This window comes from Spodoptera frugiperda, chromosome 3, assembly GCF_023101765.2.
Source record: "Spodoptera frugiperda isolate SF20-4 chromosome 3, AGI-APGP_CSIRO_Sfru_2.0, whole genome shotgun sequence".
NCBI classification, from domain to species: Eukaryota; Metazoa; Arthropoda; class Insecta; order Lepidoptera; family Noctuidae; genus Spodoptera; species Spodoptera frugiperda.
In genome coordinates this window covers 8,050,172-8,073,594 of record NC_064214.1, presented here as the reverse complement: position 1 = coordinate 8,073,594, position 23,423 = coordinate 8,050,172, and the positions used below count along the sequence as shown (strand labels likewise).

At 40.9% G+C, this 23,423-nt stretch overlaps 1 protein-coding gene across 1 annotated transcript in view; it reads right to left on the bottom strand.

The window, feature by feature from the left end:
* The window catches only part of LOC118273818 (adipokinetic hormone/corazonin-related peptide receptor variant I), a 102,402-nt gene that overhangs the window by 35,879 nt on the left and 43,100 nt on the right, over positions 1–23,423 (bottom strand). The window contains exon 2 of the mRNA XM_035590961.2: positions 2,129–2,250. Within this exon, the coding sequence (XP_035446854.1) occupies positions 2,129–2,250 (122 nt within the window). The remainder of the gene's footprint in view (positions 1–2,128; positions 2,251–23,423) is intronic.

Sequence of the window (23,423 nt, the reverse complement as noted above, 5' to 3'; positions counted from 1 at the left end):
ATATATTATATAACGACTACAATTTCACAATACAATATTACATTTTCTGATTATATTATTTTTATAGTACAGAAATAAAACCGACAAACTTTCCACTGCAACAGACGTATTTTAGTCAGCATGTGTTTTATTATTGTGAGTTTATTTATCGCCACTCTTATTCTGCACGTCAGTAGCCGCAACCCTGCATTGAGGATCGTTGGCGGCAGCGATGTCGCTGAAGACGAGCTCCCCTATGTTGGAAGGATACGGAGGAACCTTGTTGTTAAGAACCAAGGAATTGTTATCTTTAATGAACGTCAGCATGTCTGTACCTGTTCTATGTTCACACCAAACTGGGCGTTGACAGCCGGTCATTGTATTAAACCGGATAAAATAACAAGATCCATCGAAAAAGACGGAGTTATGATGAAGTACGAATATTATATAGCCTACGGTCCTCTTGAGAAAAATCATACGAGCCAAATTTTACAATGGTATAGACACCCTGGCTATTTGGATTTCCCTAACATTTCCCTTCACTGCTCTGCTCCTCAAGGCTCGGATACCGGTTAAATTTTCAAACCGTTATTATGTACTTGTACGCAAAACCTTTACATTGGGTTTCGTTCGCAAAACCGGTTTTTTTAAACCGGTATTTGGAACAGTATTTTCATAAAGGTTTTTTCGGATTAAACGGTTTAGAGCAATAAAAACCGGTTAATACGACGCACATCAAAGAAACGCCGCGCGCTGTTCAGATTATATTCAATAATAATATTTCAACGCGTGTACCGACATGCCTTCGTCGAATAAACCGGTTAATTTTAGGTTTAATAAAGTTCTTTAAATGTTCACGTTCTTAAGAAAAGTTCGGAGGAAAACCGATATAAACCGGTATTAACCGGTATTTTTTAAACCGGTTCCGAGCCTTGCTGCTCCTATTGATCGTAGCGTGATGAAAAGTATACTATAATCTGCCCAAGGAGTATGAAGAACAATTGTACCAAGTTTCGTTGAAATCTGTCGAGTGGTTTTTGTTTCTATAACGAACATACAGGCAGACAGACAAAAAATTTTCTGATTGCATTTTTGGCGTCAGTATCGATCACTAATCACCCGCTGGTAGTTATTTTGGAAATATATTTCATGTACAGAATTGACCTTTCTACAGATTTATTATAAGTATAGATCAAAATCCGTTGCGTAGTTTTAAATATTTAAGCTTACAAAGGGACAGAGAAAGCGACTTTGTTTTTTTATACTATGTGATGATTGGTAAATAAGCTACTAATAATATAATTGATGGAACCTACTTTTTAAATTATACATGGAAAATTAAAAGGTTCATAAACCGAATTGAGATCTGCCTCGTTGACTGCCGTGCAAAGTATTACTGGGCTTTTTTCGGTTTTTCAATTTTTTTAGCAGTAGCAACGAATATGGAATTTTGTACAGTATATGGCAATGGATTATCCCCCTATTATATGGGACTTATAAGACAATTAGTGAAAAGTGGGTGTACATTGTACAGTGGCATTACGTGCTGTAATGTGCACCTCTGCCTACCCTTTCGGGGATTAAAAGCGTGACGTTATTGTCTTATTATTAAAGGGTATAGGCCACATAAACGAATAAACAAGACGAAAAACCTTTAACTTTTTTCTATATTTACAAAATTCCCCCTAGACAAAAATGCCACTGAATGGGGGACAGTGGTTGAATACGATGAGCTAAAGATGGAACTTTCCTATAAAAGACCTATATCCAGCAGAGTGGTCTGGCTGATGATGAAAATGATGATGAAGCTTTTTTCTCCTGTATCGTGGGTGCGTTTACAAACATACAAGTTCACATACACATGACACCCAGACCCGAAACAACAATTTGTGAATCACACAAAGAGTTGCTCCGTGCGGGAATCGAATCTGCTACCCGTTCCGCGGCAGCCAGTTGCCTAGCTAGCGCACCAACCGTGCAGTCTTTAGCAATTTAAACTTGAACTTTTTCAGTACTTACAAATACCCCTAGACCAAAAGGTCTCTGATTGGGGAACAGTGGTTGAATAACAAGAGCTGAAAATGGAACTTAGTCGACATCTACAATGGTCTGGCTGATGATGACAATAATGATGAAGATATAGACTCACCTATCCACGGAGATGCAGACGAGGACGTTAGAAGACAGGTAGAGGCCGAAGGCTCGCAGCACCAGTAGCAGCTTGCACATCAGGTTGCCTACTAGCCACGCGTTGGTGTACTTCCAGCCGATCTGTGGACAAAATTATATTTAAGGTCATATATTTCTTCCAAAAAGACAAACAGAGGTGTATGATAAGCTAGTTTCCTACTAGGAAAATTTACTACATTTATACAACGTCAGAAACTCTATTTTATAGGAATTGTGTATGAAATAGTGCGTTATAACGTCATTTCAGTAACGTAACGTAACGTCAGATTGTTACGTCAGATAGCAGACTTATTTTTATTTAAATAGCTAGAAATATTCGAAAATTAAGTAGATCATCAAACCTATGATTTGAAGCACAGATTTGAAGTGTGATTGTTTTTGAACATTTTATTATATTGAAAAATCGAAATTATTTATTTTTGAATGAGAAGGTTGCCCAGTTGTATATCTTATACCTCTAAAATTTGCGTACATACCTCCGCCGCTCGCACAAATTTCGGAGACAGAATGATCATTCTGTCTCCAAAATTTGTCATTCATCATAATCATAATCATGATGAATGATAATGATTATGATGAATGATAAATTATTATGATACCGAAGACACCCATACATGTAAACATGCTCTTCTTACTACCAACTTCTTGTTTTGTTTTACACAGCCTGTTTGTTTATCACCCGCCAATTTTTATTTTGAAAATTAGGTATCTTTTAAACATTCCATTTTTAAATAAAAAAATCAATAAAAAAATAACCGTCTTCAAGAAAGCGATTAAAAAACGGTTAGAAAAACATTAAATGGATCAAATTGACTTTAATTTCGAAAGTCGGTGTTTTTGAATATTGTTTGTTTCTTATTTGACGCGGACCTCCGAAATAAAAGTTATTAATCGATTTTCTTCAGTAAAGTCGGCAATTTTGTTCTTGTGTAAAGTTTTTTTTCTTTTCAAAAATGGAATATTTGAATCATAACTAACACTCAAAAAAATGCCTGGTGATAAAAAAATCAGGCTGTATAGACGAAGATATTAGTATTTCTCACACAACACCTAATCTATTACAAAACGTCTCGTTTAGTTTTGTCTTGTACGAGTACAGACGCACAAATCTTTGTATTTATAAACCAGATCCCCAAACAATCTCGGCAAATAAGAATCTGTCCCAATTAACTTCGTCCTCCAACAAGCTTTAGCTCAATTATACTTAAACTTAGAAGATCTTTAGAGACTAGCCTTAGAAGGCCACATAATAATATAGACCTTAATTGCCTTTCAAAAAGGTCAACTTTTGCACGTGTTTCGTGTACGTGGTGAAATTAAAATGGACATGTGACGGCGCTATCTAGAAATTTCATACAACCTCATGGGAAATATGCTGATGGAAATAGATTTAATGGCTAACAGGTTTCCTATATTGCTATGTTATTATATGTCTAAGTTTAATTATAAATTTTCCTTTTATTAACTAGTGTTATAATAAAATTATAAGTGTGAAAGTTTGTTTGTTTGGATGTTTGTCCGACAATCATGCTGAAGCCAGTGAACCGATTTTTATGAAATTTGGTATACAGACAGGGTATGAACTGACTTGGGAGATAGAATATCCCACAGTTTTTATCCCACCAGAATACGGGCGAATCCACTGACAGAACTGTTGCTAAATTAACTAAAAATCACGGTTTACTCGCGTATATTAATCGAGAAAAGTTCTACTAGTTTCGACTCACAGATAACTATTTATTATGAGAGCTTTTCTTCATTGATATATAAGTACATGAGTAAACCGCGATATTTAGTTATTGTAGTATGTCTCACGACAGTTATAAAACTATAATTGTTGCAGTTCATTTGCTTGTTTACAACTTGTTTAATTTTAAGTTCTCCATTGTTATGACCAGCCTGTTTATTAAAAGCCATCTTTAAAGAAAGTCTTCTTAAATCAAATCTTAAAGCAAATGCTTACTCGCCTTGCACTTTGCATACAAAATCAAATTTCCTTGTTTGACCAAAACTAAATTGAAGTCAAACAAAAACATTGCAACATCTTGACTTACAACTTAGTTACAAAAGTTAAATTAAAATACGACAATGGATCCATTAATAGGTTTCCTGGAAATAAGACAAACAAGGAACAGTTGTATTTAAATTAAAACCAGGGTACTGGGTACTAAGAAAATGAGTCTGGTGCACTCGATCTTGTAAACATTGCTTCTTTAGATTAAACTGTTACTTTCTTACTTTTTCTATGTAAACTCTTGATTAATGACTTTTTCCGAGTTATATATTATGTATGTACTTTCTAAGATTAATTCTCAAACCTTGTCCGTGTGAAAAGAGGCTTTGGTCAGCAGTAGCCACTTATAGACTGATAATAATGTGACAAAAACTAAAGAGCACTAACAACTTTCTGTCCTTGCCATACTTACCTTTTTTACATTTTATCATGCCCGTACAAACACCAATTTAGAAAATTACGCGACTGCCTTTTTTCCAGCATCTTGCCAATTAGGTTAATTTATGTTCTACTAGAGTGGTTCCTCCCCACTTATTAGATAGTCTACTATATAGGTCAGGGGTTCCCAACCTCTTCCTGGGTAGGGACCACTTGGGACTTTATATCATCGTTATTAGGTTAGGGATCATTAATGTTATTATTTTTTTCTATATATATTTAGTATCTACAACTTAAAAATACCAAAAAAATAAGGAATAAAAACTAACTTAAAACTAAAATAAAGGCAATAGGCGTGGTTAGGTGTGGTTAGGCGTCGAAGTACTCGTCCGCATCGCTGTCATTGGGGAACGTTCCCAGAAGACTGGCCGCATTGCCACGTTGTATGGCAATGCTTATCTTTTGACCGAAGAAATAGCCATCCTTCTGGTCACGCGTAGAGTCGAATAGCTTATGTGCAATTTCTTTATATAGAGAATGTGCACCAGGACCCCATGGCCCAAGTGTTTCGACCCCAAACGGCTCAAAACAATAATTGCCAACTAAGTTAGAATATTTGCGCCGCTTGAGGTCCTCTGCCGCGGAAGCAGCCGCACCAGCGCATGCAGCAGTACTTAGAAGGTGAGATGGCGCAAGGGTGTCTACACACGTAGCGTCCCACACCAAAGGCCTACCCATCTTCCAAGGCAGCAACGACATACCATCTGGTCTCTTGCCATCATCACGTACCAAACCATTAGGTTCTAATACGGCTGGTACGCCGGCTGAGGCGAGAGCACGACGAATAATGTCGTTGATGCTGGCATGACGACTTATGCGGCCTGCACTTCTACGACATGAAAGACCATGGTGTCCCGAGCCATCGACTCTTTCTCCACAGTGGCAACAATGCGGAGAGACACAGGGAGCACCCAACCGTAAGCACACAGCTAGCCGGAACGTAATGTCATCCAACATAGTTCCTATGTAGGGTGACGGGAGCGCCTGAAGCCACAAACCTGATTCCCACTCTCCCACAGCCAATAAGCGAGCTCGCTCTGCAGCATTAGAAGAAGAGTTGATTAATGACTCACGAATAATACTGCACAGCGGCACGTCCCATTGTCTCTGAGAAGAAGGGTGAACAGGTAAATCAGTAAGTGGACAGGCCATTTTCCAAGCTTCCACTGCATCAGTCAAACACGGCACCTCAAAACTAGCCAGTGATGGAGAAAGAATTTTCCTGACTAATTCAGAGGTACTGTGGACCGATGAGAGAAATGCTGGTAAGCTAATACTTGAAATTTTGCGGACGCCGAGCCCACCCATGCGAATGGGAAGGGTAGCTTGTTGCCAAGCACGGTCATCCAAAGCCACATTAAGTATGGATGATAATGTGTGTCTGATAATTTTGTCTACATTTTCCAAAATATGTGAATTTTTCCATATATGAGATGCGCGGAGAATATAAGTAAATTTTGGTCCAAAACAACAATACCGAATCAGAGTGAAAGCCGAATGTGAGTTGATTTTGTGTAGTCTATCCGAAATATTATTGAAATTTTCTATTTTGTCTTCGATGAATGAAGGAAAACATTCATCGAATATTGGAGAACCTAGGAGGTGAAGTGAATTTTTATCTTTAATTTTGATATTGGGAGCTATTTCCTGAAATTTTGATAAAATCGTTTGTCGGTCAGTAGAGTTAGGTATGTAAATTTCACATTTAGATAAATTTAGGTCAAGGCCAATGGAATTTAGTCTTTCTTTTAATATGGTAAAATCTTTTAAAACAGTGTTGACGTCACCTCCTAGAGTTCCGTCATCTAAATACCATACGTTAAATTTGGAATTTAGTTCCCGAATAATAGGATTTATGGCTAAACTAAAAATGGCAGGTCCAAGAGGGTCTCCTTGTTGACAACCGACGGCCGATTCTATTAAATTGTCCTTATATAGTAATTTCTTGTGTTTCTTCTCATTCACTTATAAATTCTGATTATTGAATTCAGAGGAGCAACCTCTCAGTTTTATGGTATAAGCCTGTAAACGAGGAGACGGATGGTAAGCAATCACCGCCGCCCATGGACATCCGAAACACCTGAGTTACAAGTTGCCTGGCTTTTGGAGAGGGGGTAATTGGACCTCCGGTAACCTCACTCACACAACGAAACACAACGCAAGTGTTGTTTCACGTCGGTTTTCTGTGAGACCATGGTATCACTTCGGCCAGCCCAATCATGCCCAAGCATGGCTCACCCACACTTAGTATTTGCCGGTAAATTATGATACACACGAAACTTTAGTCAAATATGTGGTGATAGAGGTGTACAGTACGGTACATGTGCAATGTATAACCCAATTTTTACCCGACTGCGCCAGAAGGAGGCTTATGTTTTCATTAGTAATGTTATGAGTCCCATGTCAATCCCCATTACAATCGGGCACAATTTCAAATTCCTTACTGTTACTGCGAAAGAAGAATCGAAAAATCTACAAAAATACTTGCTGAGCAGACTATAGGGTAGATGACTTTCTAATTGTTATTTTAATGTCTGTCTTGTAGATTATTTTCAAATATTAGACAAGTATTTCTTATTTTCTTACTGTACCAAATACTTTCGAAGTTATATCGATTTTATATATCGCGTGACATCACTTCTAGGTACGTTTTATATTAGGTGCAGATGGTGGCCACTGGGGCGGTTTCAGTGCGCTAAAAATCCCACACTCCCTAGTTTTTTCCCCGAAAAGCTAGGTACCTTGTAAAGCTTTCCCCCTGTCAAAAAAAGAAGGTACGTTTTCTACGTAAAAATGACGTATTTGCTCCCAATCCTAAACTTTGATTCGTTTCGTTTTATAAGTATTGTTATCTTAAGTTCTGTCCAATATGTTTTCATTGCCTAACTGACAGACTAAATAGATTTTTAATTGTCACACCCCGTCATCATCAGTGATCAGTGTAGTTCAATGTAAAACTATAGTTTACAAATCTAACTTAACCAATACATCATCCTATCACACACAGCTATAAATACCAGCGACCTTCTAATTCCCAGACAGTCTATATCTAAAGCAATCCAATTTATTCTCGTAAAGTAATTCGAGCTTCATACAAACAAATAAAAGGTAAAAATGTAAAAGTTAATAAAACTTTATCCAAATACTGGATATACGTTTTCATTAAAGCGTGATAGAAATAAATCTCAAATGTCATACTGTAGAGGTACCGTATTGTTTTATTCAAATGTTTTGAGCTAAGCTCTGAGTTGATGCCACGTAATTGATTCAAGATTGTAATGTTGTACTTTAAATAATAGCTCTGAAAGGTTTATTGTTTTCTTTTCAACATATTTATCTCAGTGAGTGGGGGTTTTGGATAATCTTTTTTTAAATTATGCGTCAATTCAATGTTTTATTTTAAAGGTTTTGATTTTTTTATATCATAGTGTGATACTTAGTAATAGAGTAAGCAGGTAAAATTGAAACATTATTTATATTTAAGTATCTAGCTGTTGCCCGAGACTTTGAGTTTTCGATTTTTTCTAAGGTAAAATATTTTTAAATTACTCTTTAGTATGTTGATATACTAAGGCAGTTGTCCCACCGGCAACGATGAACGAGTAACGAGTAGAGCTAGAACTAGAAACGAGTGAAACGAGTGAAAACAAAAACAAACAAGTGAAGCGAGCACTCGCCGGCAGTGTGAACAGTCAGCGATCAACTATTTGTATATGCATCTCTTTTGTTTACACGGAAAGTATATCTATTGTACGTTTCTTGAGCGAGAAAATAGCCGATAGTTAGTCGTTCACTCGCCGTTGGTGGGACAACTGCCTAAGGAGTAACTATCTGCCAATAAAGGTCCCGTCAAAATCAGAACAGCCGTTTCAGAGATTAGCCGGAAAACACACTGATAAAAAATGTGACTTTGATATATGTATCGTATGTATACGGTATATAACAGACACTTTAATTTTGGACTGCCTCGTTGGCCGAGTGGTTGCAAGTGCGACTGGTCAAGTCGTGCGGCAAGGGGTCTCGGGTTCGATTCCCGGGTCGGACGAAGTATTACTGGGCTTTTTTCGGATTTTCGAAGATGCCATGATGCAATAATATGTATTTTATATTATGTAAATGTAGTTTTTTATGGAATAGCCGGCAAACGAGCAGACGGCATATCTCAACACCAGAGGAGTCAAATGCGTTGCCGGCCTTTTAAAAAAATCTTCTATCAAACCAATTTTATTGAGTCCGCTCGTCCTTTCCAAATAATAAATGGAACTCAATATTTTTCTATTGATTTTGCTATTTCAAATAAAAACACACCATTTTGTTATTTCACGTGTAGTCATACCCTTTTTCTACGAACCACCACACACAGTGGTGAAAACGAGTGGCCTCTACAAATATTTGTATGGCGTGGCAATCAAACCTGTAGCCTGTTCGACTACTGTGCCAATCGTATCGTAAACATATCGACGGTTAAAAGGAAATAGGGTATAAGCGACAAAAAATGAAATGTTCAGGAGAGCCGTTTTAACTCGTCTGTCGTCGAAAGAATACTAGGAAAATGTTTTTTTTTTCTTATGGAATAAACGCCAAAAATGTCATCGTAGAGCCATGAGAGTAAGCGCATTCGAAAGAGCGGAAATTTTAACGTAGGATAGCATAATAAACTTATTTTTGACCAAAATGTCGCTTATATAAATGTCGATATGTATGTGTACTGGTACGAGTTAGGATCGGTTCAAATCTGACGTAAAATACGTCGAGCGTATCATCGATCGTACTAACGTATCATCGGTTGAGTGTGAACGGTCAATTGTTTTTCTATACATTTGTCTGTTCTGACGTTACGCGACCGATAATACGCGACGCATGTTCCGTCAGATATGAACCGACTCTTGATATTGTATCGTCACTCCTTTTTATACTCAAAGGTGTGGGCAGAAGTGCACATTGCGGCACTTAATGCCACTGTACACCATTTATATTATAGGTTCCATATAATAGGGGGTGAGCCTATTGCCATATACTGGGTACAATGTCATACGCCGTGCTATTACTGAGAAATTTTCGATAACTGATAAAAGCCCTGCAATACTGTGCTTGACCCAGAAATCGAACCTGATACCCATTGCCATTCGCATTTGCGACCACGCGACCAACTTGGCAGTTACTAGTGATATAATTACGTAAATATTGTGATACCATGTAAAACAATGGAAATTTAATACAGAATTTCACAGAATTCAGGCAACTTAGTCAGGTAATATTTTCGAAGAAGCTTGACTAGTTTCGGGCTATATCGGGGCTCATAATCTTAAGCTACGAGCGTAGCGATATTATTACGAGCAACCCATTTGCGGCTAACGTAGCTGATTGATTGGTATATATTTACTTTTCTCTACGTATTTATAATCACACATGTTATCGTGCGACAGGTTGTATCGACAGCCTTCAGGAAGCTGAAGGGCGTGACTGATTACTAGATCTAAGTCTTAATGAGGATACAAATAGTTATTATTGATATGGTTACATGTTAACGAAAGATATTACTTATTCGCTTTGAATTTATTACTAACCGCCGTACTAGTCACTTAATGGTTACTTAACCCAGTCAGCAATTGTTTCGATACAAAATCTTTACGGAATAGTTTAAGTAATCGTTAAATGTCTCGGAGTGTGCCAGTATGAGTTTTAATATCGCTCAATTCAAACTTAACTCAAACCTTCTCCGTGCGAGAAGAGGTTTTTGAATGTAATGTCGAATAATCGACTGCACGGTTGGTGCGGTAGCTGGGCAACCGACTGCCGCGCAAGGTGTAGCGGGTTCGATTCCCGTTTGGAGCAATTCTTTGTGTGATCCACAAATTGTTGTTTCGGGTCTGGGTGTCATGTGTATGTGAACATGTATGTTTGTAAACGCACCCACGACACAGGAGAAAATCCTAGTGTGGGGCAACGTTTTAAAAAAAAATAAAAAAAAAATGTGTATGACAGCTTAAAATACAATACATTGGTCCCTACTTTTCTGTGTTAGTACTCGTAGAAAGTTGTAGTCGACTTCATAGACGACTCCTAAAAAAAATTGTAGACCAAATCGAATCCTATTTTCATACCTACTATTGATAGAAAAAAATAAAATCAATAGGCAAGGTTTTACACAATCCATATATTTTCAGAGAGGCATTGTTTTCCTGAAAACACGAGACCTCTGCCTACCCCCGCTCTTTAACCATTGTTTCATTGTTTCAGTAACTTCAAAGCTATTGTTATAAATCTTAAAAGAAATGTAACTTTACTTTGTTCTTGCAGAAAACGTTTGTACAAATAATCTTAAGAATACGAGTGGAATAAATAATGAGATTTTTTGTAGGTTTAAAGTAAACAGTTTTTTTATCGAATCGTGAAGAAAATATCGTGGTTGTGTGTATATGATATCATGTATGGGATCAACCCTATTTTAACAATTTTGAGAATAATAAAATGATACAATCATAGAGGCACAGAATATTAAACCATCGAAGCACAATTCTAGACTCCGTGCTACTACTAAGAAATTTTCAATAAACCGAAAAACATACATATTTATATACGTAATATATACAGTGCGGATTCTGCACAATTACAAAATCATTAAACATTTAAATCTAATTTCAAAATACATAGCTCTCTCTTTTGTCTTCGGTTAGATCCTAAACACTTTTCAGATTATTAATTGAGCTCCAATTTCGTAAAACTAATGGGCTGTAACAATGTTCTAGAATTTACTCAGTTCGTCATTATTAATACTAATTGAAGTTTTGTTTGTAGAGGCACATTAATTATCGTAATATCACGTTTTTGTTTTTATATGAAGGGGTAAGCCAAGTTATGTTAAAAAACCTTTTTTTTCGACCTTCAAAAGACGCCTAACTTTTTGGGGGAAAAATTAGGGAATGTGGGAGTTTTACGTCACTAAAACATCCCCGGTGGCCACCATTTGCACCAAAAGGAGGCACCGAGGCCCCGAGTTTTTTTTTTTTGAGGAGGGAAAATCACTCTTTTACTGACTAAAAACCACCCCGTTCCTACTCCTGTCTGTCGAGCCGGAACCCTGGCAAACCCGCTAGGTAGTCTGCAGCTCCGGATTAGGCATCGGCATGTAATAGGGTACTGTTATATCGGAATAACTAAAACCTAAAATATAAATCAAAGTTGAGTTTCCTATTGCATTGACGTCAATGCAATTGGAAACCGTTGTTATTTTTGTAATCGATTCTAAATTGTTTTTCGGGCAGATTGAATCGGACTTACGTCAGCCATAGTTAGCTTGTAATACGTGTCAATCTATATCTATACATATAATAAAATCGTAGAAAAGTGCTGTCTGTACATTGAAAATAAAAATAAAAAAAATAACCGGGGTTATTGTTATGTCGATATCGAACCCAAAAATGTAATTAACTTTTTTTTTGTCTGTTTGTCTGTTTATCTGTTTGTCTGTCAAAAGTCAAGTCAAAAAAGTCAAAGCATTTATTTCAATTAATCCTAAATTAGGCACTTTTGAAACGTCAAATTGAATTGTCCGTCAGTCTGTCTGTCAGTGAAGCTAGGCGCTCGTTCCAAAGTGTTGTTTCGAATGGAGAAGAACGAGCAAGAAACTCCATCTACTTTTACGTTACTCTTTTCAAAAAATGTTTTTTACAATATCTCTGATACATTATTTGATCATTTACCTATTGTATATATATGTAGGAACAATGTAACGACAATACGACGTCAAAACTATGGGACTATGTTTGTCTATGCGCGCTAATCTCAGAAACGGCTGATCCGAGTTGGATGCGGTTTTCACGAATATATTGTGGTATGCTTTAATTTTCATTTAGTGTTTGTTTCATGTCAATCGGTTCATAAATAAAAAAGTTATGTCAAATTAAAGAATCACGTCGAACACTATTCTATGCTTATACCAATAATCTCCGCAACTATTTGACGGATTTGGTTGAAATTTGGTACAGATATAGTTTAGAACCTTAGAAAGGACATAGGATTTTTATTTCAAAAATCAAAAAATAAAAAATAAATTTATTCCGGACATACAGCGCATGTTCAATTCCGTACTATAAGTACGAAATTGAACAATAGTGGTCCCGCTGTTTCGTATATTCTAAATTGGTTTCGTTGTATTTGTCAATTAATAATTTTATTAGTTGGGTTTTCCTGGTTTTCTGGTTAAACTATTTAACGTAGGTTTAGTTTGATATCGATTATTAGTAGTTACTGTAGTTAGTTTGTTTAATAAAATTGTAAGTCTAATTTATAAATTAATTAGATTAGATTTCGTCGTTTCTTTTAAATTATTTAGTTTAAGCTTGGTTATTATAAATTCGTAATTCGTAGCTTTCTTTAGTTTTAAGTTAGTTTTCATCTTAAGTTCGGAAAGATTATAATATTTCTTTAGTTTAAGTCCGTTTTTAAACTATTTTTTCAATGCCCTAAGTGAGTATACATCTATTAAATTCAAACGCAGAGCTCATTATGTTGATTTTTGAAGAGTTCCCTGGAATATTTTCCACATCTCATTTTTGAAGAGATCCCGCGAGATCGGGAACTATGTGGTTATACCAAAAATTTGCCGGAAGTCACTATTCCACGCGAACGAAGTCGCGGGCAAAAGCTAGTTATTCAATATATCTTTAAGCGTATTAATAGTGTTTTTAAACCATCTTCCGACCCGCTCCGTAACCGTACCATGTTGCTACTGAGAATTTGTAAAAACTGAAAAGAACTCATCAAAGTAATACTTTGTCTGTCAACGGGCCGAACCATGAACCAAGAACAGTACATGCCATAATGTAATTTTGCACTGTGACACAAAAAGTCGGCCCTGCCCAATGATATTATAAGTAAAAAAGGTGTAGATACGTTATAAGCATTTAGAAAGTGGCACATTAAAATGTGCACATTAAAATGTGTGTTAGTATGGGACTGCGAAATGGAAAATAAAGAATGGGCGTGGCTATTTTTATGTTTTGGCTGGTAAACGAGCGGTCGACTCACCTGATGGTAAGCAATAGCCGTCGCCGATGGACACCCGAAATACCACCTTGTGTGGCTTGTAACGTCCCTCCCCATTAAGTGTCACGTATTATGTTGAAAGGAAATCCACGACGACATCTCCTCTTTATATTTTTGCTTCATGGGTCGTGCAAATTACGATTTAAAAAAGCTTTCTATCCTTCTAACTTCGTCATTGTATTGACTTTGAGACAAATGGACGCGCACGTCTTGTATATTTTTTATATACCATTGAGCAAGGGACTGTCTAATTGGCTGTCGTGTTTACAACTTGATAAACGAGGCAGATTAATATTGTTTTCTTAGAAGTTAGATTGTTAGTGTTTATTATATGGAAGGATTTAATCAGGTTCTTAGTTATTTCACGTTAAATTCTTAGGATGTTGTCATTACTGAGTCTATTTATAGGTCTGGCGCTAATTTTGGTAATCCAATTACTGCGTGTTTGGTCTTGTGATTTACTACTCGTAACGCGTCTGTTCAGTACGGATTATAATAATGGGAATAATCATTTTAGTAACATGATAAGCAAAAGTAACTGTAACAGAATTTTTGTTCGTGTTGTGGCAAAACGAATTGACAAAATAAACTTAAAGACTTTATCATTTTATCAGATGTCAATTCTATCATTTTCTTCTTTAGGTTAACACATTAAACGCCATGGGGCCCCGCTAGCAGAGGATTTGCCTTCAATTCTATTAGCAGTCAAAGACTTAAGTAAAGAAATGTATTAAATAAAGTTATAAAACTAATTACTAGTTTAATTAGTAGTGCAGGATTAATAAATCTCTACCTAAACTTTTGGAGAATGACGAGTTTAAGTGTGGGAGAGCCATGCTTTGGCACGATCGGAGTTGATACCACGGCCTCTCAAAAAACCGATGCACGCACCAACGCAAGCGTTATTTCACCAACGCTTGCGTTGTATTTTGTCGTACGGTTGAGTTTACTAGAGGCCCAATTAGCGAATCCCAATCCTCTATCTCTTCAATCTCTAAAAGCCCAACAATCCTCGAATTCCTAACCCCTAAAAGACCGACAACGCGTTTAAAAAAACGCCTCTAGTGTTTCGGGTGTCCATGGGCGATGCCGATTGCTTCAGGTGATCCGTCTGCTCGTTTACCGGACAATCTATCCCATAAAATATGTTTAATGTTAGGTTACGTAATAGTTGGAGCTCTGTATGGCCCTCTAGTCGAAGATTCCAAGTTGTATACTTGTCTAGAAAATGGTACCATTGCAAAAGTGTGCACAGCACTCCAGGGGAAGTAGTGTGAAACATCTCAAGCAGGAAAATGTGTAGGAATTTATTCGATACTGTGTTTATTCGTCCGAGTGGTCGTGCTTACAACTAGTAAGCTTAGTATCGTGTGAACTTTGTCAGTTACTTGCCTGCCCGTGACACTATTCTATGGCATGGGAACCTGGTAGTTTATTGATGTGTGTAAATAGAGGTTTAGTATTTCTTATTGGCAGTTTTGTTCATTTTTTCTTCCATGATATAATTTCTTTAAGTAAATAGACTGCACGATTGGCGCGGTGGCTAGGCAACTGGCTGCCGCACAACGTGTAGCGGGTTCAATTCCCGCACGGAGCAACTCTTTGTGTGATCCAAAATTGTTGTTTCGGGTCTGGGTATCATGTGCATGTGAAATTGTATGTTTGTAAACGCACTTAGTATTTTCTCCTATATCGTGATACAGGAGAAAATATTAGTGTGCGGCAACGTTTCAAAAAAAATACCAGCAAGCGGTAATTTGTACTTTATTACCTACTGAAGACCGGTGATTTTCGTCCACGGCTTGTCCGATGTGCCCAATTCATGCCGCCCTGCTAACCACTTAGTTTATTCAATATCCATGCAACGCTAGTGTTGCAACGCAGAGTAAGTACAAAGTTTCACAATATCAATATCGATCGATCGGAATTGGATACAACAATAAGCCGCCTAGAACTTATAACTCCAATACTAACATAAGTCAAGCATTCCAAGTTATTTAGAACTTTACGTCTTTGAAGTATTATTACGTTAGTGAACTAAATTGTAACTGCAAATATAATGCAAAATCATACAATTGGTGCTAATTACAGCTATTTTACGGTGGTACAGCATAGCTGCTTTATGCAGCTTGAATGGGCCGACTCGACTAGTGATTTAGGTACCTCCTTCTTGCAGAATACTATGTGTGTTACATTTCATCTAGTGAGTGAGAGTGAGGAACCCAACTTGCTGTTTGATTGCATAATAATATATGTTAACATTCTCGAGAAGCCCTCCTCCCGGTAATGATTCCTACCATAATATGCAACGCACTCTCGAACTTATCTTTTAATATATATTCGTCACCAAAAAAAGTTGATCTACACCTACAAAAAATGTAGGGAGGTAGGTGAGATCTACCTCCCCACATTTTTTCTGCGAAAATCTATAATACCCTAAGGGGAAGAAATTCCAATCGAACGTAGTCGCGAAAAAAAAATAAACAATGAAGACTAAGGGTGCCTTTCCATCAGAGATGTGCTATGTAGATATGCTACGAAGATGAAATAGCTAAGCTGCGAAACTATGTGACCGTTTCCACTGATACTAAGCTATATAGCTGTGCGAGGAAAATACGCAGCTCGAGTATGCCATGTATCAATGATACTTAAATCGGAAACCATCCAAAGCACGCATCTTTTTATATTAAAAAAACATAGCCTAACTGGGTCCGTTGTCACCAGTGTTAAGCTATGTGTACCAATGAATATGATTGGTGAATGCCAAACACATCAACAGCAACGTAGCATAGCACATCTCTGGAGTAAAAGCATCCTAAAAAAGAAGAAATAATCTTCGTTCTATTCAATATTTTTCCAATACTATTTAAACTCAGCAGCGCCTCAGCAGACTCAATTAGTTACGAAATCAAATAGCAGATAAAATATCTGAATTAGGATTTCCTACAAAATGTCTGTTTTGCCGTCTTCCTCTATTTCCTTATTGGTTTAGTGGTTGTAAATGCCACAGTTTGGGACGAAATCCTGTTACCGATCCTTCGGGTTTGAGCTAATTTTGGGCTTTTCCATCCGTTATTCTTAATGAAGTATTGCTCGTGGGAAGCCAGAAAGCAATTGGGTTTGTTAAGCTTCTTGTTTGATCTTCTCTACTCGAATCTACACTTTGACGAGCACTTAGCTGCCGGACACATTGACGGATTATTTGTTGACGTTTCAAATTTACAAAAACTAGATTCACTTCGTCTTTGTAAAAAGCATTACCTACCGTACTTATTTTTTAAGGACGTAAATCATCCAATAACTTCTCCCGCCTTGGTTAGAGTATTAGACTGTTACTGAATAAAAACAACCCCGTTCCTGCTCTTGCTTTTCGAGCCGAAGCCCTAGTAAACCGCTTGGTAGTCCGCAGCTAAAGTATTACCAACAGATTATTTTTTTAAAATTTACCACAAAAATAGTACTAACCTCAAATGAAACAGCACTGATCACTGATTAGATCCATTGATGTACCAATCCTGGATCTGAGATACTTCAAGTCAAGAAAATATACTATACTTAGTCAGTCCGTCGCTCATTTAGTGCCCATTTAGAACAAGAAAGCTTTCAGCTTCAATAAGAATAAACTACTACACAGATTTTCTTGAAAAAGTAGTTGCGTGGGTAGGCATGTTATATTGGTATTTATCTGAGATCTTCTAAGATCGCGGTCGTGGGATATATGTCATGGTAAATTTGATTTTATTTCGATTTCCGCAAGCTTCATATTTGTAACTGTTATATGTGTGGTGGTGTATGTTATATGTGTACTTAAATATAGAAGTACATGATTTTCTATTGTACTGTTCTGTACAATAGAACAGTTTTGTATGTAAAACTCAGTAGGCACCTAATTCTTAAAACGTAAAACGTAACGTAAACGAATCTATAAAAACCTATATAACCTAAAAAGTGCTATGGAAATAAAAGTACCCTTAGTACGAGTTTGTTTTCTATAATAAGCCAGTTCGAATAAACGAATTAATCAGAGCGACAAACGCGCTCTCGTTTCGATTACTTTAAACGTAAAGCAAACTCATACTAAAGAATCTGCTAGAAAGATTTTTTTTCGAAATCAAACAAAATCTAGTCATAATAATGTTTTACTAATAAACTGTGGACAGTTTGGTGAGTCAGCACTCTAAATATTTAACTTTAACCAACGATTTATGTCTACAATAACGCCCATTACCACCGGTCAAATTCTAGGAACATTCTCACAATTTAATAGAGCCTAAAAGGTTGCTCTTTACAAAGGTAATCCGAACCAAGGTAAACTAAAAATTTAAAGGTCATATTTGTGTTTTTTTTTCTTTGCCAAATTAAATATACATTTTAAATCATTATAGAACTTTAAATATATTAAAATAAGGTCCAATTTTCTCGTAACAGAATAAAAAGGGATTTTTAATGTAATTTAATATTACAGTAATGTTTCATTTATGTAAATTAAAAAGTGTCATTATACATAGATTATATTTTTATGAGCTTTTGCTTTAAATATTTTTTATTTTACAGTCAAAAATCTATTGTAGTGTTTTGATTTAATGTGTGATTTGAAGATGCTTGAAGTTTAAAAATACTTACCACCTCCTTAGGAATTGTTTTCGGAACAAAAACGTTACCGTTAGCTCAGATGTCTTTGACCCTAGGGCTGACTTTGAGCTAACTTTTAGACAAATTATTTTACGCTTTGTTCTGGATTCCTATCGTTTATAGAATTTGAATCAAAGACACCTTCTAGGTTCAAAGAAACCTGATCTTAAACTATTCCTTAGTAATCGACTAAGAAATAGTTTAAGTAATCATCAAATGTCTCTGAGTACGGCTGTAAATCTTTATCTTCTTGACACAACTTCACGCCTGTCGCCTGGAGGCAGGCAGAGACAAAAGACTGCCAATTGCTACGACTCTTACATACCTCTTTCGCTTCATCAACAGTCATCAGTATTTTCAAGCATGCATAAAAGTACTTTTAATTTTGCCCTTCTTTAATATATCGCCAATCTTCTTGACCTTTATCTAAAAAGGCACTTGGCCTAGCAAATATTTTAATATAAAAAATATATCTTCGGTTTACCTATCTTTTAGTATGATTGCCTATCGAAAATCGAACTACCCTTTGTAATCTAATATTTATAGTTCTTTAGTATTTACCAATAAGCTGTGTTAATCGAATCATTGAGTAAACCCAGACGATTCTGTTTTCACTCGAGTTGGGTTGCCATGGTAACCGATTCTTTTATTCAAAACCTTTACGGTGATTTTCTACCAGAGATGTGCTATGCTACGTTGCTGTGGATGTGTTTGGCTTCCACCAATCATATTCATTGGTACATATAGCTTGGCACTGGTGGAAACGGACTAAGCTAAGCTATGTTTTGTATATGGAAAGATGCGTGCTATGGATGGCTTCCCTACTATCGATACATCGCCGTTTCACGTCGGTTTTCTGTGAGGGCATTGTTTTCTAAGACTCTGGTCGAGTCGGCCCATACATGACGAAGCATGGCTCTCCCACACTTTATCACAATAAGACTAAACACCTTTTTGCGTCACTATTAATAGTAACTGTAACACCTACTATATCACCAAAAAGCACACTAATAAATACTTTGTCCTTGACTTTGACTTTGACCTAATTACCGAAAAATTTACGCAGAAAAAGGTATCACATATTTGCCCGGCTCGTTAGGTATAAAAGAGGTATGTTGTAAAACATAATGATGTAATTAAGTATTTCAAATTAGTAGTACAAATTCTAGAAACCCATTCCTAATGATCCAACGTGAGTCCAAACTTTATAAGCTATGTTTATTAAAATTAAACTTCAGCGCCAACGAATTGGGGTGCGGTGCCAGAAGACCTCCCCGTGGTGCACCCTGGGTACAGGTAATAGTCCCCCTAACGGGGGTGATAGGGTTGGAGTGGCTATTGCCTGTAGCGAACTTCTGGACGAAGCGGAAAGACCCGAGATGGGTTCCAAAGGCGGCAGGCTCTGTGCTGACACATGGACTGCGCCTCCGAGGGAGCGTCTTTCCACCCGTCTCTCTGACTTAGCAGAGAGCGTGGCGGAGAGGCAAGGACGGTGCTCGTTGTGCACTCACCCTGCCAACGAGCAGCATCGGGGCACAAGTTGTTCCCGACTGCAACCGTTGATATCGTAATCCGGGAAGATGTCATGGTCATGTTTTATGACTCTGAACGGGACGAGGGTCTTGGCTTGATCGCCCGGACCGCGAGGAAGTTAACCTCTATAAAAAATTCCTCCAATACCAAGTTCTGGTGCGCGGCGAGGGTATGCGTGGCTGAGGAGTAGTGTCAGTCTCGAGCGCACCCCCAGCTAGGGGACCGGTGGACCCTCTAGTTGGGATACAAATATACACTTACCCAGGTACAGGGGGCACTGCCTGGGTGGACTGAATATTTCCCCCACACTCGTGGGAACTGTATGGGAAAGAAAATAAAATCAATAAAACCACCAGAGGAGGAGAGGGCAGGTGAGCTTAGCTCGCCTGCAGTTGTTGTGGCAGAGAGCCTTAATGGCTCTGATACCCGTGGGGAGGCGCTGGACTCGTCCAGCAAGTCCCACACACGGGTCCCAAGCTGGAAGGCGTCGGACTCGGAGTCCGACTCCTCATCAGTGTTTGCCGCGAGCGTGAGCTCTCAGCGACAGACAAGGGCGGCTTTCAAGCGCCCCAGGACGGAGGAGGGTCGGGGATTGTCCTCGTCCTCCAACGCGCAGGAGGCCCCGGCCCCCCCTAAAATCCCCACGGCCGCGCGGGGTGGAGGCAGGGGGAAGGGCAAGAGGTTGGCAGGTACTGCCCGGCCCAAGCCGGCTGAGCGTCCTGCCGCAGAGGGTAGCGCCCTAATCAGTGCCGTCCACTCGGACTCCTCCGTGATGAAGGTTGTGGATGCCGAGGGCTTGAATGGTGATCGTGGCTCTGAGACCCTTCGTCAAGCTGTCAGGGAGGGACTTCGCCAGATAGCAGGAAAGAAATCCCAGCCTGCCGGAGCCGCTCAGCTGAAGTCGGTGGAGGCCGAAATTATGGCGGCGGCCTTCGATATATGTAGGGTTCCCTCGGCGGGGAAAGTACATCGGGAGCTGGCCGACATGCGGCGGGAGCTGACGCGCTTGTCGGCCTCCAATGCGGCGCTGGAGGCCGAGCTCCGGGCCACTAAGGCTGAGCTTGCCATTTGCCGAGGACGTCAACCTCAGCCTCCGGCGGAGCCTGATTTGGTGGAGCTACTTCGCAGGGAGATGGCTGCTTTCCAGCAACGTTTTAATGTGCTGGAGAGCAAACTCCTCCGTCCCCCGCTAGCGGCCTCGAGTTCAGCGACCTCGAGGTCATACGCGGCCGTTGCGGCCAGGCCCTCGACCTCCTCTGGTCGGACTAGCCGCGGTACTCAACCGGTGGCAAGGCCACAAGCGGCTCCCCCAACAAGGGCCCCAGCTCCTCCAGTGGTGCAGGCTCCGGCTGGCGGGCAGGCGGTAAATGCGTCTACCGGACGCAGAAGAGGGAGGAGGGGTGCAGCGGCTCAACAAGCTGCCCCAGTCACAAGCGAGCCCACCCTGCCGGCAAGTGGTGACTGGCAAGTAGTTGGCGAGGCGAGGAGAGTCGCCAAAGAGGCGAGGAAGCGCCGCAAAAAGCGCAGCGGCAGCGGCGTCAGCAGCAGCGCAAGGAGAAGCGCGCTGCGGCCTTGCTTCTCGCCCCTAAGACCGCGGCTGTAGTTATTACGCTACAGCCCGATGCAGTCCAGAGGGGTGTAACGTATGGCGACGTCCTCGCCAAATTGAAGGGGGCGGTGACTCCCGCGGAGTTCGGGGCCCCTGACGGGTTCTCAATGAAGGTGACGGCAACTGGAGCCCGTCTACTTGAGGTCCCCGGCGCGGCCAGTGGTTCATCCGCCGACGCCCTAGCCGAAAGGATTAGGGCGTGTCTCGGTGCGGAAGAGGTTCGCGTGTCCAGGCCCACCAAGTGCCTTGACTTGCGTATATTGGGTCTGGACGACTCCGTGACGGAGCACGAAGTGGTGGCCGCTGTCGCCAGGACGGGAGGGTGCCCTGTTGACCAGGTCAAGGCAGGCACCATCCGTCCGGACAACTCGGGGCTGCGCACGGTGGTGGTAAGCTGCCCCGTGACAGCGGCCAAAAAGATTAAGGAGGGCAGAAGGCTCCTGGTGGGGTGGGTCTCGGCGCAGGTCAAGCTGCTCGAGGCCCGGCCTCTGAGGTGCTACCGCTGCCACGTGGGCCACCACGTGAGCGTTAAATGCACCTCGGAGGTTGACCGCAGCGACCGCTGCTTCCGCTGCGGTCAGCCCGGTCACAAGGCCGGTACGTGCACCGCCCCGCTGCACTGCGATGCATGTGCGGCGGCTGGCAAGCCGGCCAATCACCGGGTCGGGAGCAAGGCCTGCTCCCCGCCTACCAAACCCAGGGGTAAGGGTAGGCCCTCCGCCGCCCCCGTCGTTTCCGCCACCGCCGCCGCCGCAGTCGCCACTGCTACCGCCGCCGCGGCCACCGCCAGCCGTAATGCCGCCAGGGAGGAGGTCGTGATGGATTGTCAGTAATGACTCCATTCCGCCTCCTCCAGGCGAATATCAACCACTGCGCCGCCGCTCAGGACCTTCTACTCCAGAGCATGGCGCAGTGGTCAATAAATGTCGCTGTGGTCTCCGAGCCGTATTTCGTCCCGCCCAGGGATCACTGGGTTGCGGACTTGGACGGCTCGGTGACCATCATCTCGTCGGCCGCCGCCGGTACCCCGACTCTCGAGAATGCTCGGAGAGGCCGGGGTTGTGTCGCAGCACGGTTCGGAGAGATCGCTGTGGTGGGCGTGTATTTTTCTCCGAACCGAACTCTCGCCGAGTTCCACAACTCCCTGAGGGAGTTGGTCGCCGTCGTCGTCGGGTTCCATTCCCTCCCCGTGCTTGTCCTCGGGGACTTCAATGCCAAAAACTTGGCTTGGGGTTCCCGGCTCACTGACGTTCGGGGTAGGATGGTGGAAGACTGGGCTCTGGAGACAGGCCTAGTCGTCCTGAACCGGGGTTCTGTCCCCACGTGCGTGCGGATGCAGGGCGAATCGGTGGTGGACATATCGTTCGCCAGCCCTGCTCTGTCAGCTCGTGTCGTTGACTGGCGCGTTATGGAGGAGGTGGAGACGTTCTCGGACCACCGGTACATCCGGTTTGACGTCTCCACCGAGGCCGCGAACCCGCCAGCCAGACAGGCCTCATGTGGCCCGCGTTGGGCGCTGAGACAGCTGGACCGGGAGCTTTTCCTGGAAGCCGCAATCGTGCAGGCCTGGGTGATACCACCGGACAGGCCTGCCGACATCGACGAGGAAGCAAGATGGCTCCAGGACGCCATGTCCAGAATATGTGACGTGGCGATGCCCCGGGTCCGGCCAGGTCAGCGCAAGCGCCAGGTGTACTGGTGGTCGCAGGAGTTAGCTGCTATGCGCAGTGCTTGCGTTGCTGCGCGACGCCGGTACACCAGGCACCGCAGGCTCCGTATCCGTCCTTCAGATGCGGAGGTCAGAGAGGCGGAGTTGTACGAGGGGTACAAGGCGGCAAAGGCCGCCCTCAAAGCGGAAATTTGGCGGGCTAAGGAAGAAGCCCGCCGAGAGATGCTGGAGACTCTGAACAGAGATCCATGGGGGCGCCCCTACCGGATGGTGCGCGATAAGCTCCGCACCTGGGCTCCCCCGCTCACTCA